General features: G+C 36.7%; 1 protein-coding gene and 1 long non-coding RNA gene across 4 annotated transcripts in view; both read right to left on the reverse strand.

The window, feature by feature from the left end:
• Positions 1-557: 557 nt before the first annotated feature.
• On the reverse strand, positions 558-3,271 carry LOC107599800 (uncharacterized). Of its 3 annotated transcripts, none has more exons than XR_001610704.1 (11): positions 3,209-3,271; positions 2,690-2,729; positions 2,465-2,499; positions 2,249-2,282; positions 2,049-2,070; positions 1,817-1,863; positions 1,567-1,633; positions 1,351-1,385; positions 1,114-1,198; positions 892-940; positions 558-710 (listed from the first exon to the last, which is right to left on the reverse strand). It is a non-coding gene; the product is annotated as an uncharacterized lncRNA (long non-coding RNA). The 3 variants fall into 3 exon arrangements; XR_001610703.1 differs by having other exon boundaries at positions 1,140-1,198; positions 1,567-1,636; positions 3,209-3,269; XR_001610702.1 differs by having other exon boundaries at positions 1,567-1,636; positions 3,209-3,269.
• Positions 3,272-4,180: 909 nt separating this feature from the next.
• LOC107599819 (oxysterol-binding protein-related protein 9-like) overlaps positions 4,181-19,140 on the reverse strand; it is a 30,187-nt gene continuing 15,227 nt past the window's right edge. The window contains exons 5-22 of the mRNA XM_016291510.1: positions 15,028-15,123; positions 14,863-14,910; positions 13,831-13,860; positions 13,684-13,734; positions 13,118-13,156; positions 10,808-10,907; positions 10,510-10,614; positions 8,051-8,210; positions 7,561-7,667; positions 6,468-6,586; positions 6,289-6,374; positions 5,757-5,934; positions 5,586-5,670; positions 5,246-5,356; positions 4,807-4,870; positions 4,554-4,694; positions 4,303-4,381; positions 4,181-4,186 (exon numbers count right to left, since the gene is read on the reverse strand). Coding sequence (XP_016146996.1) covers positions 4,181-4,186; positions 4,303-4,381; positions 4,554-4,694; positions 4,807-4,870; positions 5,246-5,356; positions 5,586-5,670; positions 5,757-5,934; positions 6,289-6,374; positions 6,468-6,586; positions 7,561-7,667; positions 8,051-8,210; positions 10,510-10,614; positions 10,808-10,907; positions 13,118-13,156; positions 13,684-13,734; positions 13,831-13,860; positions 14,863-14,910; positions 15,028-15,123 — 1,605 coding nt within the window. The remainder of the gene's footprint in view (positions 4,187-4,302; positions 4,382-4,553; positions 4,695-4,806; positions 4,871-5,245; positions 5,357-5,585; positions 5,671-5,756; positions 5,935-6,288; positions 6,375-6,467; positions 6,587-7,560; positions 7,668-8,050; positions 8,211-10,509; positions 10,615-10,807; positions 10,908-13,117; positions 13,157-13,683; positions 13,735-13,830; positions 13,861-14,862; positions 14,911-15,027; positions 15,124-19,140) is intronic.

A 19,140-nucleotide genomic window follows, 5' to 3' on the forward strand; every position in this document is an offset into this window, starting at 1 on the left:
CATGAAACCCCATTTCCGACATAGAATAAAGCCTCGGTCACACTACAAGCGACACACAACAGCAAAGCGACAAGCCCATTCATTTCAATGGAGAGCTGGCGATTTCCGGCATAGATAAACATACACAAAGTAGGCTCCGTTTCTCATTCATTTATACGGCTTTAATTTAATATTTTGCCTCAAATGTTTGTACTTGACAAGAAACCCGAGTCGCCGTCAAGGCAACCAGTATTGAGAACGCCCACTAGCAGCCTCAGCCCCTGGCGACATGTGAACGGGGCTTTAGGCATGCATGGAAAATGAGCCATGAGACAAGAGTCGTGTAAATCAACTTACAGGTGCCATCACGACAGAATTCACTTCATTTTGAGCTGCAAAGGATGTGCAAGACACTAGCTTCCGTAGCTTAGGTTTAGCAAGTCGGCATTAAGTGTAAAACAAGCCAGGTCAAACGGCATGCTACCAAAAGTGTCTTGAGTGTTCAGTTTAAATGGTCAATGATAGAAGAAAACAACTCACACACCACAAGCACTTTATACACTTGAGACTGACCTTTAATTTCACCACTTTATTGACAAGATTTTACAAACTTTGCATAGTTGCAACAGATGCAGATAATGGATCTGAAAGTCATTTTAAATTGCTTCAAAGAGACTACAAAAATCAGAGGTACAAGAATTGAAGCCCTGGAACACCATTCAGAAGTCATTCTGCAAGAAACAAGGAGAGATTTTAAGAAGAGCACAACCACAAATATCAAGGTTAAAGTGGAGTCAAAGTCAACCTCAGATATATGGAACGGTATAGGGATATAATCAGCAGATTCATTTGGCAGAATCATGTCATCACAGGTTGCAATAAACACTGAAAGAGAACATGTCATAACCATACCTTATACTACAATGATGTTTCCGAGCCATCCTGGATGATCTTGAGCTCCCTAAAGAGACAACCATTGGTTAGTTGGTCACAGGCAACATGTTGTCCAAACCAGCCACCTGGGTTTCAGTCAAAGACTGTCCACATTGTGTGTTCAGGTCAGACATTTGAGGCATCACAAAAACCCAACTATGAAAGATATTGGGAATGTCTGCAAAAAAAAAAAAAATCAACCTTTAAAAAAAAAAAAAAATGCACACCTCATACTCCCATGGCACGACCCAGGGGGTCACCACCATACCAGTCAATGAGCAGACGCCTGTTAGAACAGAACATCCATGAAAAACAGAATTTTAACATGTGACCAGATCAGCCAGAGCTAATATTCATCCTCAATGGCAAAGTCAGTGGATATCGGATTCAATGGTCAGAGCTACAGATTTACAACTACAAAAAGGAGTAAATGCTTACGGTGACTCATCAGCACATCATGCTGGTCAGAAGGCCTAAAAAGACACAAGGACAATTAAACTCACCATTCTTATTTAAAAAGAAAAAAAAACGCACAACTACGTGGTCTTAAATCAGAACGTTTTAACATGTCCTCAAAAAGATCAGAGACCTGATTCAAACTCATCAGTTTGAGACCACTGTAGTACCAGTAACACATCCCTTCAACTGACTTACCCTGAAAAACATTCAGACAGCTGCAGATTCTCCCATAGCCAGACATGCTAGCTCCCCAGTTGAACTCCTGCTGCAAAGAGAAACGAGACTTAAGACAAAACCACTACTAAAAACATAGAAATAGAACCCCAGTGATGCATCAGCTAGGAGCGAAAGACTATGCTTTGTGTTCTTCATGGATTTTCTGCTGAACTATGCAGTCATCATTTGCATCACAGAAAGTAAAGTATTAAAAATGGTAAATTCATACCGTGGTCAGCTGATGGCATCTTCAGCTCTCGTGCAAACATCTTAAACCTGTAATAAAATGCTGTTAGTACAGAACAGAGACAGAGACCATTAGGTCTTAAACAAGCACCGTTTCAGTACACCGATGTCTTTCAGTCTAATTCAGAGAGATTCCCATTGTTTTATAAAACAATCATCATGAACAGTGAATGACCGCAGCTTAGGAGGCACTTCAGAAGCACTCAAATGCTTACCTTTCAATTCAACTGCACGTTCCTATGAATCAAAAAAGGTCAAATTAACAAAAGGACACACACAAGCAACACTTTTATTCAAATGCTGTGCGTCAGACAAGTTATCTTGGTGGTTGCGGTTTCATCAGAGTAAACTCAAGAGTAGCAAATGGGGTCATCATACACTTATTAAAGCACAGCATGTACAAAACAATATATACCTTTGATACAGCTTCCCAGATTCACAACACAATCCTGCAAACACGTCAAAAAAATTGGTAAAAAAGCCAACTGTAGTTTAAAAATGATAAACCCTCAGAAAATGCCTCAGAAAATGGGTTCTCAGAAATCACTCCTGTCCACTACTTTTATTTCTTTTTTTATTCATCATAAGCAAAGTACTCCATGCATTTCTTCTCCCTGAGTGAAAGGAATACCTTGGACACACTGCTGTTCCAGATCCACTCGATTCCTTCAAGCAAAAAAAAAATAAAAAATAATAATAATATTACAACTGTGAAAAGTTAACTTAACCTCAATTAAAACCCTCAATGCTTCAGTGCAAAAACAATTCTCAGAAACCACTCCTGTCCACTACTCTTACACATATTCAGTCATCATAAGCAACGTAACCACCCTAGATAGATGATAGCAGTACATACCAGCCGTCTCCCGCGTTTATCAGTCCTCAGGATACTGGACCTGGAGATAGATGGGGGGGAAAGAAACCTTATAAAAGCTTTGCACGTATCAGACAGTACAAGACCGCACGCAGAGCGTAGTTCTGCATGTCAGAGATGTTGGTACTCATCAAGTTTTCTCAGATGTCCCTACCAACATCATGTATCATCACGCATGTGAACATGAGGTAATGACTCGCCACAATAGCACTTTCAAACCACGTGGAAGAACAGTTAATTAAGCGTTAAATATTAGTTTCTGTTTAAGTACTATTAAAATATTTCACTTAAAACATATTTGAAAAGGCAGTTTAAACAAATTATTTAACTCTCATTCGAGGCCTGTAACACGAGGCCCGCACTTCGAATGATCAACTCCCTTTCTTGCCGAATCGAATTTAAAACACAGAATAAAACTTACTTTCTACACAACAAACATGGATACTATAGAAAACCCCACATTACATAAAATTACTGTAATACAACGAGTAAATGAAGTACCTGCTCTACTCTTGACGCGCCGCAGAAGAATGAGACCGAGTGAACGCGTCGCTTAGCTTTTTATACCGTTTCAGCGCAATGGTTTCTGGGAAATTCCTCTGCTTATATTAGATGCACTTTAATGTCACCAGGTGGCGCTGTGGTGCCTTTTGCGTTCAGTGATACCAGCACGTTTACTTATTTAAGTAGTATAATAATGTGAGATGGGTGCGCAAAATGGCTTGTTCACGTTCCGTTTAATGCATCTAGTAAAGTCATAGATAGTGGTTTCATGACATTATATGGGCACATATACAATATCGCTTGGTGCTTAAAAGTTATAGCAAACGGTATTTATTTTATAGAGAGTTAACCCCTAATCCCACCGGTCACAATAATGATCGTAAAAAAAGGTTTTCATTTATAAAGCTCTAAAAACCTTACCGAATGATGTTTTAGTGCACTTCATGCAAATATGGAAAAAACAAAGGGTCTCAAATGTTACAAAAAATTTACAATATTGATGTTGGTAGCACTAATATAAAAATGTGATGCTATATTTGACAAAAAAGTAACAATTTTGAAATGCCTTGATGGTTGAATTCTTTAGTTTTATCAATGTTGCATAAAGTTTTTTTTATGCATAATAATAATAACCCTAGAATGTGATCAAACTGTTTAAAATAGCTGGGCTAAGATATATAAAAAATGTTATGACTGCAGAAATATGTTAATTCAGTACTCACCTTATCCCACCGGTCACAATTGTGACCGACCATAAAACACAAATTTTCACACTTTTCCAAAAAAATTTCTAAAAAGAATTATTTCAAAGGGTTACTAATGACACATCATTTGGATATTTTCATGTCTGGGAAAAATTTGGGATTAAACGGGTTTTAATGTGAAATAACTCTTAATTGGTATACTTTCTATATATCACTTGAAGGTTTCCCACACATTTGACCAAAGAATGATTTTTCCAGTAATTTGTCATTTCTGAATAAGATTTTTTAAACACTTACTAGATTTAATTTCTAGTTACTAGATAAAGCGTTATTTCATTTTGTTCTTGAAGGTACTTTCTTTTCTTGTTTTCTAGGGTTCAAACTTACCCCGGTAGCCCATTTTGAATACATGACACCATTCCACTCTCCCTCTATGGAGTAGAATGACTTCTTATCATTGGGCGCACTAAGAAAAAGGACAATATTATGAGGATTTTATTATATATTTTCAATTAACATGACAATAATCTTAATGCATTTGCATACAAATTTCTTTTCATGGATTTATTGTAACAACTAAAGAAACCATGACAGTAGCGGTTATGGTTGAATTTATGGAAAGTACCACTTTAACTTACAATATCTCAGCAGTTATTCTGTGCTTCTTTCCTCCATAGAATGGTTTGGTGTGGAAAACTATATTGGCACTGTAGCCAGATTTGGAACAGGAAATATTGCACTCTCCACCCAGCTCAACCCATGGAACAGTGAGGATTGACCTATTGGAGCACAGTAAGATGGATGGGATTGCTCTGCCCACTTCCCCCTCTAGAAATCAAAAAATCTAAAATACATCAGTGTGATAAATTGATCAAATAGAACCATGCTTACCTTCCATAGCCATTGGGAAAAGTAAGAATATAGTGCTCATCATATTCAAGGCAAGACACACAACCTATGGGAAACAGGAGAGGACAGTTAAGCACCGCAATAGCACTAATGTGTATTAATCACTACTTAACAACGTCCTCGACTACCTTGACCAATATTATGGACACCAATTGACATTCCAAGGAACTTTGATTTCGTCCAGATGTGGGCGTTGAACTGGATTTTTTTGCTGAAACACTCAGCATAAAATGCAGATACTGCAAAAGGACAAAGGTGTTGGAAACCGTCCATTTACCCAAAAATCACAACAGATTATTGCAATATAGTGCTCATCATATTCAAGGCAAGACACGCAACCTATGGGAAACAGGAGAGGACAGTTAAGCACCGCAATAGCACTAATGTGTATTAATCACTACTTAACAATGTCCTCGACTACCTTGACCAATATTATGGACACCAATTGACATTCCAAGGAACTTTGATTTCGTCCAGATGTGGGCGTTGAACTGGATTTTTTTGCTGAAACACTCAGCATAAAATGCAGATACTGCAAAAGGACAAAGGTGTTGGAAACCGTCCATTTACCCAAAAATCACAACAGATTATTGCATTAATAAATAAGTTGCTAATTAAACGGATAATTGTTTTTGTTTTACTTTTCAGTACCAGGTCATTTCTGGTAACTTGTAAATTGGATCTATTTTCTTCTACTAGTGGCTAGGATAAATTAGTTAGGGATACTCAGGGATAAAGTTAGTAATTAGTTCAGCACTTACTAGGAGGGTGGTGAGAAACCTGCTCTGCCACGAATGACACACTGTTTTTGCTACTCCACGGCACTGGCCCGTCTGATACAGACTCCTAGAAAGATAGACAGTGACAACAAATAAAATCTGTTAAGGTGCTGCAAACATTGGCTTTTTAGACCTTCAAACACACACACTCACAGAAGCAGCAGGATCCTCCGTTTCGGAAGGCAGGTCCCAGTGACAGAAGAACACCTCGCCCAGAATGGGGTTGTAGGGCTTCTTGGCCACAGATCCTTTCCGACCAGCGTGAAAGGCTGAGAGGTACCACTTTACCACATGCACCATGCGGTCCCTTGGATCCTGCTGATCTGCAATACTGCAAAATGTGCCAATCATGAGTTCATTAAAATGAACTGCTGGAACAAATCAACTTGCTAGAACGAATCACACTTCTATTTCAGAGAGCAAAGATATTCAGGCAGGACATGTTGAATTATTTCCTCAGCTCATTTGGTTGCAACATTGGAACCAATTGCACAGTACATTGGAAACAGCTCAGCTGCTGTCTGGCTACTCAAAAATGTAGTCATGTGTTAGTAGCATTGCTACTTTTAAATTCATCAATTATTATTATTATTATTAAATTCGCTGCTGTAATCAGACATAAGAATGATAAGCCCATATGGTAGAACAGCTGTGAGATCTATAAAAAAGACAGGATGTGCATTACCTTACAAACAAATCTGGGTGTGCAAAGAAATCTGCATACATTTCCAGCAACGACCTCCGCTCCAAGATAAATGTCGGCAAGACGACCTGAGGATGACCAAAGATGGATTAAAAGGTGGAAACGGTATGAAAAAAATAGGTGAGAATGTAAAAAAATAAGAGAAGGTTGTTTGTGTTTACCTTGGTGAGATCCATGCCCAGTCGCACTTGAGACAGCAGATGCATGATGACACTTTTGTGTTCTTCCACAGATTCACCCTCACCGTCATCATCTTTCTCATCATGACTGTCAAACTGATCTGAGAAAAACACACAGCAAACACTGAACATAAAACAAACATATACACACACTACTGGCCAAAAGTTAGAAATAAATATTTTCTTAAATGTTTTTGAAAGAAGTTTCTTATGCTCACCAAGATTGCATTTATTTGATTAAAAATATAGTAAAAATCATTAATATTGTGATTTGGGGCTCAAGGGATATTTCTTATTACTATCAATGTTAATCAGTTTTTGCTGCTTAATATTTTTGTGAAAACCGTAGTTTCTTTATGTATATGATTAAAACAATTATTTTATTCAGTAAGGATGCAAATTGTTAAAAAAGTGACAGTAAACACATTTACGATGTTACAAAAAATTATATTTTAATATAAATGCTGTTCATTAAACTTTCTATTAATCAAAGAATCCTGAAATAAATCACCTTTTTAAAGAAAATATTAAGCATCAAAAACTGTTTTTAATATTGATAATATGAATCATTAATAATATGAGCTCCAATAACAATTGTGCACCAAATCAACATATTATAATGATTTCTGTAGAATCAAATTTCAGTTTTGCCATCACAGGAATAAATTACATTTATTTACACCACAATATATTCAAACAGAAAACAGTTATTGCAAATTAGTAGTCTTTGGTGTATTAAAGAAATGCAACATTGGTGAACATTAGAGACTTTTTCAAAAACACTAAAGAACCTTAATTATTGTTAATAAAAATGTATTATAATAAATATTAATTATTCTAATTCATCTTAATTATACTATACACATTGTGAGTTTTTGCTTGGTGCTGGTGTTAAAACTGGTCAAATTCTAAATAAAAAAAAAAAAAAAAAAGTACACACTTCACTTTCAACACAAGCACCAAGCAAGAAGACACAACACAAACACAGCATGTGCTCGGATTCATTTTGGGAAACTTAAACGTGAGGGACGTGCGTGTGTGTGTGTGTGTGTGTGTGTCTGTGTGTTTTGTGTACCTGCATCAGTGGTGCCGTTCGACATGGAGGAGTTGATTGATTCGTTGGTGTCTGGTCGTTTCAGTGCTGTGCTGTCTTCACTGTTCACAGCAGCGGTTCTGTTCGGACTGCAGATACACAAGAACATCACGTCAGCTTATTCCAGAATAAATTATGTGGCAATGGAAGATAGAGTTTGTGTGTGTAAGTGAGTCCATGCACTGTTTTAATTAGATCAGTGTGTGTTTCTTTTTGTTTGCAGTAAATAGTGCGTGGGAGTGTGTTTATCTCTAAGCAGTACTTACTGTTTTCATATTATGCAGCGTTAGTTAATGTGCGTGTGGGCAGGTGGTGCTACTATATATATATATATATATATATATATATTTACTTGTGCAGCAGTACTTCAGTGAGTTTTAATTATATAGAAGGTGTTATGTGTGTGTTTCTGTACATTACTTACACTATTCTGTGTTTCAGTGTGGTGTGTATGTGTGTGTGTTTAACTCACTCTATGCAGTGTTTCGGTGAGGTACTGCTCTGATAAAACTCATCTGCATCGTAAAACTCATCTTCACTGCTGGAATAGGAGAAGTCAGGGACAGTGTGGGGTGGTACGTTCATGTGACTGGGCGAAGTCACGCTGCTGCTGGGAGCTGAAAGACCACTCCCTAAAACCAGGGGAAGAAAATTAAACTTATAAATGTGAGAAGAAATGCAAGTGTGCTGAGGAACTATGACTAACCACACTCATTTAAGCAATACCATGGCCGGAAATCATTGTAGTTCAGAAATAGGTTGAGGTTTTGTTCTTTTGCATAAGTGGCTGGCATATGGGCTTCAGATAAATAGCATGACCGGTGAGCTCATCTACATGCTTAGTAATACACTACATACAAAGCTGATTTCACAAGCAAAAGCTCTGATTGAAAAAATTGCAAATATGCCAGACACCTTGTACACATCACATTTACAGTCCTGAACACCATAAGAGTATTTCAAATTAATCATTGCACCAACAAATCAACAGATTTTTTAAAACTGACTTAAGACAATGACTCCAACTTTGCTGCTTGCCACAACACACGCATATTCAAATAAGCTTCAAAGGCAAGGTTGAGGCCCACCCTAAATGTCAATCACTCTTATGCAAATACTGCATATGCCCACCCTTGACATCCCTCTTCACTGCATCAGTTCACTCATGACACTAACAAAAACATGAGGTTATATTTTACATATTAACATTATTCAATGAAAAATGTCTTTATATAATAAAGCACTATTTATGTAATCCTTGACATTATTGACTAAATAAAATGCTTTCATACATTTGAACTAATGTAATAAAATAAAAATAATGTTTTATTAGATTTTCTAGAATTTTTTTATTTATTTTGTTATTAGAGTAATTGAGGATATCACACTAACATATATAAAAACATCTAAAAATGCTTCTGCTCACGTTAAAAAGTGCCATTAGTTGAATGAGTAGTAAGTTAACTTAATCCTAAATACAGTGTTTTCTTTTCAAAAACAGTTTAGCTTCTAATGGGAATTTGCTGATTAGAATATAAGCATCTGCATAAATATAATAAATAAAAATACAAAACATGCACACATATGATAGAATAAAAATGTAAAAGAAAAAAAAAGTATTAGAAAATATTAATCCATATTAAAAATGATAACAAAAAATTTAACATTTTACACACACACACACGTCACATTTTAATATGGATTAATGTTCGAACACATTTTTTTTCTTTTACATTTGTATATACACATTTAAATTTGATGCAAATATGTAAATATAAAGTTAAACAAGAAAACATAAGACAAAAAACATGTAATTAATTATAAAAGTAATATGTATTTTAAAATGTTGATATATTTTAATATATGTATTTTTTTATCATTTACATTTATAATAAAATGTAATATATATATATATATATATATATATATATATACACACACACAACTAGTAGTCATTCATTTTAAGCATTAGTCGACTAATCGCACGTTTATTAATAAACCATTTAAATCATTATAATGAGCCTTAAATTGCCTACAAAGCCTAATAAGCGCTCAAGCACACGCATACAGCTTGCCACAGCGCCCTGGCAGAAGCTATGATTATGAATGTGTCAGGGAAAAACAGTAAGTAGGCTGCATTAACATTTTAATAATTCACTGATAAAGTGCTTTCTTTTGTTTTGGTTTAAGAGATGAACTCGGCGACACCGACTTGTCATCTCTGCAGTAGTGATGCGCCTGTGTGCATGTTTCACACGGATTAAATAATCTGAGAATATTTGTTTTACATTTGAATTGGTTCATTTGAAAGTAGACATTTTACTCTCTATAGATATATTTTAATGTCTGTAAGGCAAATATATACCCGGAGTTTCACGCTCGAGTTCACAGACCGAGATGGCAGAAAGCGCATCCTGTTTGCTTTCATTATTTTACAAAAGCGCGCTTTGTTGTTATTGTGAGTGCACATAAATAAACAGTCTTTACAGATTTGAAAGATGTATTACTCTTATCTGTATGACCAAAAATTCCGGAGTAGCCTATTTTAAGAGCAAGTGAGCACACCGGCGCCTCCATCTGTCCTGCAGTAAGCGCTAATGTTCAGCTTCCACACAGACACTTGAATATAGCGCACATTTATCTAGGTTAACATTAGATTGAGCGGCCATGTAAAGTTGCTAATACTTACATATTTCAGATGATAAGCCATATTTGTGGTGGATGATTGATAGGCGAGCGTTTGGATGTCCTGCCGGATGTACTGTATTACCATAGATCAGCAGTTAACAATCTGCGTGACTTTGCCAATGTGGATTTTTTTTCTCTGCGACTAAAAATATTTTGGTCGACCAAGCCTCTTCTGGTCGACTAACGATTAGTCAACTATTAGGGGGCAGCCCTAATATATATATATATATTTTTGGTTCGTACCTGTGCTGTTGGGAGTCGGGGTCTGAAGGCTGCCCATCACCATAACAACAGGGCCCACGGGTAAAGAAGAAGGCCTCTGTTCCGTTTTACACACCGGAGCTCCATCTACAGATGAACACACACCCTTCATATGACCTTGGCGCTTATAAATGCACACAAAATTTGCAAACCAAATCTAATCTTTGAGTTTCCAAATCCAAACTACAAATGCCAAGCCGCCTTCAAAATAAGCATAATATATATATAGATTATACAACATTATTAAGGAATAAAACGGAGAAAGAGATAGACAGCTCACCTGTGGGTAGAGTGGTATGTGTTGGCATGGCACTGGCACTGACTACAGAGGTGTTGAGAGGGGTAGGCTGGAATACCCCATCCACTGGGTTTATGGTGCTCTGCAGAGAACCACAGTCATGATACATAACACAGCTCTCACAGGCAAACATGTTATAAATACACCCTCTCATAGGAAATTGCAGTCTCAATGCCCAACCCAACTATCACAGAAATCCTCAGGGGAAACAAGGACTTGTGATATTCAGTTACTAGAACTGAACTGAGGTATGGTTCACCCAATTATGAAAATTCAGGCATCATTTACTTACACTAATGCTGTTCTAAACCTGTATGACTTTTTACTTCTATTGGTCATTCTTTGAAAGTATAATGAACTTTCATTTTAGAGTGGCCTGGATACACTTTTTCCTTCTGTGTTCCACACCGATTTTGAACAACACAAGGGAGAGTAAATGAAGTAAATGCTGAACTATCCCTTTAAGGTGCTGAAAAAATTTAAATATCCATTTGTAAGTTAGTGCTGCCAAACGATTAATCGCATCCAAAATAAAAGTTTTTGTTTACATAATATATGTGTGTGTAGTGTATATTTATTATGTATAAATACACACACACATACAGCATATATTTTGAAAATATTTACATGTATATATTTATATTCATATATAAATGTATTTAATATATAAACAACATTTTTCTTAAATATATACATAAATGTATGTAAACAAAAACTTTTATTTTGGATGCGATTAATCGCGATTAATCGTTTGACAGCACTATTGTAAGTGAAATATTCAGACATACAAGATATCTTAAAAAAAAACACCAATTTCTCCAGTTGACTCTTCAATGCTCTGATTTCCTTCATGAATTAGTAAAACATTGTTATTTATTGTTAAAGACAACATGAAATTAACACTACTAGTTTTATTCAGTAAGGCTGCATTAAATTGATGTCATATGTCAATAGCAAGTCATGTTATGCAAGTTACATGCATTACCACTTGTGCTGTTTTTAACCATTTTATGTGTCCACATTCCTTTCACACAGAGACACAGAAATAGTCAATGATGCTTTGATAATTAAGAGAAAGATTTGAAGTATGTAAATCAGTGAATCTATGTCCAAATGAGCAACCTCACAGCTGTGGCCCGTGTCTGTCACACTGAATCTCCTCAATAAGCAAAAATCACTATGAGTCAATCTCTGCCTTATGGTAACCAAACACCAAGCATCTGTCAGTCGGCACAGACTCCGACACAACCAAGGCTATTATGACGACAAGATCAGCACATGTGTATCATACACTAAATAGGCAAGGCAGAGAGATAAATATCTCTACCCAGCATGCACAGTGAAACACTGACGTCACAGCACACAGCAGTGAGGTAACTTTACCTGAAAACACACAAGGGGGGAAAAGGGCATGCAGGGGAGTGAGTGGAGTGAGTTTGGAGGGGCTTTTCTGCAAAAGAACTTGTTGTTCTGAATAATCTGTTTCGTTGTACCACAACAGAGGCAGCCGTTCTTAATTAAAAGCCAATTGGAGCAATTAGAGCTCTGCAGTGAATACATAAACACTAGAATGAGATTAAATCAAGAGGCAGAGACACTCAGGTCAGTGGAAAAAAGACGGCCATCACAGCTTCAGAAGGAAGAAACTCAGATTCCAAAAACAGAAGAACACAACATTTGGTTAAAGTCCTTAAATCCTGTTTGCGTTTTCAAAAATCTGCTATAATGTGCATAAAACATTATATACGAATTTTAGATTTGGCTTGTTTAGCCATACTCGACTCACACTAAACCAGTCTGTGAGAAGTATTAAACGCAGTTGAGGATTACGTCACTTCAGCAGCACTAGCCTTGACGGTTATTGACCCAATGAGAGCCTCTGGGTAGGTCGTAATAGATCTGTATCCATTTGTCCTACATGATTCAATAGCATGTATGACAACGGAAAATCGATGATTATGCTGCGTGCACGTATGCGTGTCTTTTGTTTGCAGGGTTGAAGCAGTTTGGTTCAATCACAATGTCGGAAAGAAGTATTGAGGTTTAAATTTGTTGCAAATCATGACCACAGGAAAGGACAGGCCCAGAATTACCCGACAGGTAGTGTAAGAAAGAATGAAAGCAGAGAAAAAAAAAGAGAGCGATGTAGACGTGGTGGGCAGAGCCCTCCGATCAAGGTCATGCACATCTCGGTTCAGTTTTACTGAAGTGAAAATGTGATTTCTGTGGAAGAGAGAACAGTAGCACCGTTTGATTTAGACTAGTTCATTGCTAAGGAATGTCAAGACTTACTATCAGTCCGTTTGCGTGTTGCTGTTCGTTACTTTGATCCTTCAAATTTTAAAAAAGAAAACACAAATTGAGAAATAAGGCAACTCCACAGTTGGGAGTAAGCAAAAAAAAAATGCAAATGGTCTCCGCTTTAATTTAAAGCAATAACAATGGTCACTCAATGTATTATAACCCCACAATCTCTCAGGCTATGTTCACACAGTCAGTGTTTGAGATTGTCAACCGTATTTACTAATAAGTCCACATTCATAGTAAAACTTACAGGAGCTTGATACAATGTTTTTTGATAAACAGGTCAATGTGAGCATAACCATACTTAGCACTGTAAATCAAGCTTGACAATCATATCCTGCTGCTGTGTAAACATGGCCTTAATGTAGGAGAATCACCTCTCCAAACCATTAATATGGTCCCTGCTGAATTGTTCACAAGTTGGCCAAAATAAACATTTAACATGGTTATGGAAAATTACAGGTTGGGTTTCACCAGACGCATACATATTAACATAGTGGGAAGACAAAACACAGGTGCATACACATTCTGAGCTTGAGAGACAAGCATTTTACCTTGGCAATCTGTAGTAGTACGATACAGTGTTTGATGGACTCTACCATACTCTAAAAAAAGAAAAAAAAACAAGACATGAAAATGCATTCCACTACCAAAATTAGATCCAAAATGCATTAAGAGGGTGAAGGTGCAGACGATCTTACACAAGTCGTGTCCTTCAGGTTCTCGATTTTCTGCGAATAAGACAATGAAGAAGTTTCCGTTACAATTGTGAAATGCTCTTGGATTAAAAACAAAGATGCACCTTTACAAAACCTAAAAAAAGCAGAAACGAAAGCCTGACACCTAATGACAGTCTCATGAGTTTCATCCCCTAAAATAGGCTTAAAATGTGACTCTCGGTAAAATCTTGGCTTCAAATTTGGTATGTAAAGTATCTTCAGAATTTCTCTGCATTTGAACAATTACAATATACATATACATTTTCATTTTATGACTGAGTTACTGACTGAGTGATTTGCATTTAGTGCCTCATTAGAAATGATTGCAAATAACTTAATTTATTTATTCGGTAACACTTTACAATAAGGTTTGTTAAAGTTAAAGTTAGTTAACTAAAGTAGTTAATATGAACCAAGAATGAACAACACTTCTATAGCATTTATTAATCTTAGTTAATTTCAGCATTGACTAATGCATTATTAAAATCACAAGTTGTGTTTGTTAACATTAGTTAATGCAATGTGAACTAACATGAACAATGAATGGGTGAATTTTTATTAACTAACATTAACGAAGATGAATAAATAGTGTAATAAATGTATTGTTCATTGATGTTAGTTAATACATTAACCAATGTTAACAAATTACACCTTATTGTAAAGTGTTACCATTTACTCTTAATCATGAAAATATATTGTCTTTTAAACTTCATAATATATTGCCTGAAAATGGGCAAATTTACCTTTCTTTGCGTTTACAGTTAACAAGTAACAGTTTAGCTTGCCAGCTAAAACAAGATGATATAATAATGCTCTACATTTTGATCAGACATGACTTTCCTCTGGCTTTGATATGGAAGGTGGGATGTCCTTCAATAGAGATGCCATATTGGGCGTTCCTGTTACTCACAGTTATTGTAATACAAGTGGACTGTCTCAGTCATATACTGTGCCTGGCAGGAAGCCTCTGATAGACAACACACCTCTGATGACAAATAAAAATTATTGTCTTACTCTGCGCGACTCATCTTCCTTGCAGTCTTTAATCTTTTCATCGAAGAGCTATAGGATGCAACAAGAGCAGGAATTAGACAGCAATGTATGAGAAAAATGATGTCAACTCAAAACACAAGGCACTTTTGAGTCACGATGAGGTCTTATGATAAAAAAAAGCCTTACTTTTAACTGGTCGATCAAAATTTGCAAATACGCATCAGCTTCAGCTAGCTTCTTGTCGAAGTCCTGAACGCTGGGAACGAATCCTGTTTCTGCCTCCTGCAAGTGAAAGTGAGAGGGATCAGTTTCAGTCCTTCTACAGCGTATAAAAGCTTCCATGGTGTCCTAAGCTCAGTCACGTTCTGCTTTCGAGAGGAACTGAGCAGAACTGCCCCCTGCCTGTTTACATTTCTCTCTAACAGCTTTAACTGAATTACACAATTAGACAACAGGCATAAACAGAGATCAGACCATGAGAGGGACTGACACTGAACTGAACTGTAGAATAAAGGGTACAGGCTGTGATTGGTTATTGATAGTTACTGATACTAGAAATCTACAAAGCAAAAACACAAAAAAAGTCATCCAATGCACATCAAACACTGCAACGAATAGTGTTTGTTTCTAGGACATGTGGCCAGCTGATCATTATCTTGTGTAATAATATTTCTGAGCCTTTCTATGTAACGGAGTCAAACAAATCTAGGTTGAAAAAAGGGAAACAAAAAAATACTTCAGTTGTTTAAAATGATCAACAGACTTGTCATGACTGATATATGCAGACCTGGACTTTAATGTTGATCATGATAACATACAATTAACCAACATTTTTCATGGATTCATTTCCGTTTTACTTACCCAAAGTACTAAATTAGACATTTTAAAAATAGGGTACATTTTTAAATAAATAGATGAGAAAAAGTTTAATAAATAAACAAACTGTCAACAGAATGTATGCTCGTTTTATCTAGCATACATAAACTAATAACTACTTTTTACAGCACATGCTTTATGTTATGACACTTCCCCTATAGGTGTGATGTCTTCCCTAAACACACACAAATTCGGGGAATTACACAAGCGAATTCTCACTAAAACCTTAAAACAGCTTCCTTATAAATAGAACAAGACGTTAAAATATTATTACTGTAACCTTAGGAAAGGCAAACCACAATTCCTTCTTTTATATGTAGCATAACCACAAATACAACCTTAAGTTAGTCAAAATAAATAGAATAAATACTAAAGCTAATAGCGGCTAGCCCACATGGTTTTGAGGAGTGAAGTTTAGATAGCACAGGCAATGTTGGCAGCAGCCTTTATAAGAGAGGTACTTCCTGGTCTGGGGGGTCACTGTCGCGAGTTTTGCAGCTGACTGTCGGTCAAAAATGTAAACATAATAAAAATAGGTCTAAGTCTGCAGGAGCAGAGCAAATCCACTCAGAAATCAAAGGTTAAGTGGAATATCAGCATGAAACCATTTGATTCATTGAGTTGACTGCGAACACATGTATGTAGACACATAATAATTGATTTAATGAGAGTTTTGCTGCTTTTAAATAAGTTCCACTCTAAAGGCATGGCTTGATTGTACTAATCTGCAGGTTATTTGTACTTCTGACATCTAATAGGAGCGCTTTTAAGGGGCAGTCGTAGATAGAGAGTCGGACTTGTAACCCAAAGGTCACGGTTTCGAGTCTCAGGTCAATACCTGACTGTACCTGACAATACCACGACTGAGATGAAACCCTTGAGCAAGGCACCGAACCCCCAACTGCTCCCCGGGCACCGCAGCATTGGCTGCCCACTGCTCCGGGTGTGTGTGTGTGTGCACTTGGATGGGTTAAATGCAGAGCACAAATGCCACACGTCACGTCCTTTCCTTTGCTTTCTTTACAAAGCACACATTCCTGCTAAAACGAACTCCCTAAGTAATGAGGGCAGGATTAATTAACAGCTGGAATGAAAGCCTGAAACACTGTGACAACTTGCACAATTGCAAATGTACGTTACATTCTTTTAAGCATTGCCACAAGAGCCATTATATCAGGCAGATGGTCAGAGCAATAGTTTAGTAGATACAAAATCATATACTTCTAAACTGTTGGCATAGTTATAGCTAGCTAGCTAATAGCTACATGAATAACAGCACATCAAAATAAATGGAAGTTATTTTTATATCGTCCCCATGAGTTAAGGGTTTGTGTTAGCATAACAATAATGCAAAAACGCAGGTAAAGTATGTTCAACAGACTGCTTACCTTGCCAAGCATTCATGCCAAGTATTGCTTTTACGTACCTTTGTTAATAGTGAAGTATGTTTCTGGCAAACTAGCATCCTAACAGTTATGCAACCTCTGCTCTTCTATGTGACCAAAACATTTATCCAAAATATATTTAACAATGTATTATGTTAAAAGTCTAGGTATGATCGTTATGGTGGATTTATATTTATATATATATTTATTTATGTACAATGGCTATATTCATGGCAACAGTAACAGCAAAATTTCAATACATCATTTACAATAATACAACATTTTCAGAAGCAATCACTATACAAAAACATACAAGTAACAACAATAGTACTAATAAAATTTTAAACCATTTTTAACATTTTACTTTTTAACTTTTTTCCCCCCCAAGAACTGTGAATGTACAAACAGTATTGTAACTATTCTTTATTTTATTCATTCTATTTTAAACAGAATAAGGGTGGAACATTTCTTAAATACCCCCCAAAAAGCACATAAATAACCTCAGAGGGTAGTTCAGAAACTGACATGAAATATGTTAACAAATGAAATATGACACACAATCTCCAGAAAAACATTATAGGTAGTAACTAGTATTTCTGACAAATCAAAAATCATAATACATAAACATAATATAAGGGACAATTTCTGGTTAAGGGACAAACAGATTTGTGATTTAACTGCTAATATGATGTTAATATATCTGGAATGCACTTTTACTAAAATGCATATTCCCTGGGAATTGACCCACAATTCTCTAGTTAAGTATGCCTGGTCATATCCTACAGGCACCATAAACATCTCACCTCCCAGCAGCCCTGAGCATGAACAAATTGCCAAAATACCTCTTAACAAGCATTTGCGACCACAAGAAATCATTAGATAATTATATTATCCTGTGCCTGGCAGAGGAAAGCTGTGGCACACTGAGAGAGCTACATGGTAGCTGTTAACACACACCAGAACACACAGATTGTCCAGACAGGAAGCTGTTCCCATTGACTCACTCTTTCAGTCTGACTGATAGCAGAAAATCTGAACATCTAACAACAGCAGGGAATATTTCAGCGTGAATCAACTAAGACACCTGGAGTGTATAGGCTATCGTTGTGTCTTTTTAGGAGGCAAACCCACCAGTGACACATTTGAAAGGAAAACACACAAGTCTGACTCTAAGTCATGTGCTGTTTCATGTCAGCACAGACCGTACACACATAATGTGGCTGAGATTGCAAATCTCAAGTTAGTAGAAAAGTAACTATGCATTCAAGTGTGACCCATGCCCTCTCTATTTGCACAAGCAAATGCTTTCCTACCTTCGTCAACACACACTCACACACCCACCCCTACCTGTCCACACTCACACACACAACACAGCATGATTTAATGCATCAGTAAATCCCAACAAAACAAAGATACTCACTCGGTTCTTGCCACTGCAGGACATGCCTCCACAAATCTGACCCACACTCACAGAAACACTTTCAGTATTAGTTCGCACACCCTTTCCTGTAAGTTCCCCTCTAAAGGAGGGGCGAATAAGGTGAACAAATACCTATTGGCTTGCCGGCTGATTCAGAGCCGTTTTATAAACCACTCTTGACCAGAAAGAGTAGACTTTCTCAAAAGAAAAAAAAGAAGAAAAAGTAGCATAAGCGAAAAAAAGAAGAAGAAAAAGTAGCATAAGCTTTACAGATTGTAGGAAACAAAATACAGTACTGTGATTGGATCTGTCATCTGCTGCACAGGAGGGGCTGGCTGAATAAGCAAAGCTGTGATTGGCTGTTGGAGATCATGTGACTGGATAGCTGCGCACACTCTGCATGTAGGTACATGCAGTTACCAGTCAGCAGTTTTTTTTTGTTTTTTAAAGACACCGAGCTAAGGTAGAGAAGGAACAGAGAGATCTTTGAGAGGATAGGATGAGGGAAAGAATACAGGGGGAAGAAAGTAGGCTTAAAAAAATCCATAAAATGATTTACAAAATGGGGGGGGGGGGGGGGGTGAAAAACGGGTTTGTTTTTTTTGTCCTTCCCGGGTT

This window comes from Sinocyclocheilus grahami, unplaced genomic scaffold, assembly GCF_001515645.1.
Source record: "Sinocyclocheilus grahami isolate Dianchi unplaced genomic scaffold, SAMN03320097.WGS_v1.1 scaffold272.1, whole genome shotgun sequence".
Taxonomy (NCBI): domain Eukaryota; kingdom Metazoa; phylum Chordata; class Actinopteri; order Cypriniformes; family Cyprinidae; genus Sinocyclocheilus; species Sinocyclocheilus grahami.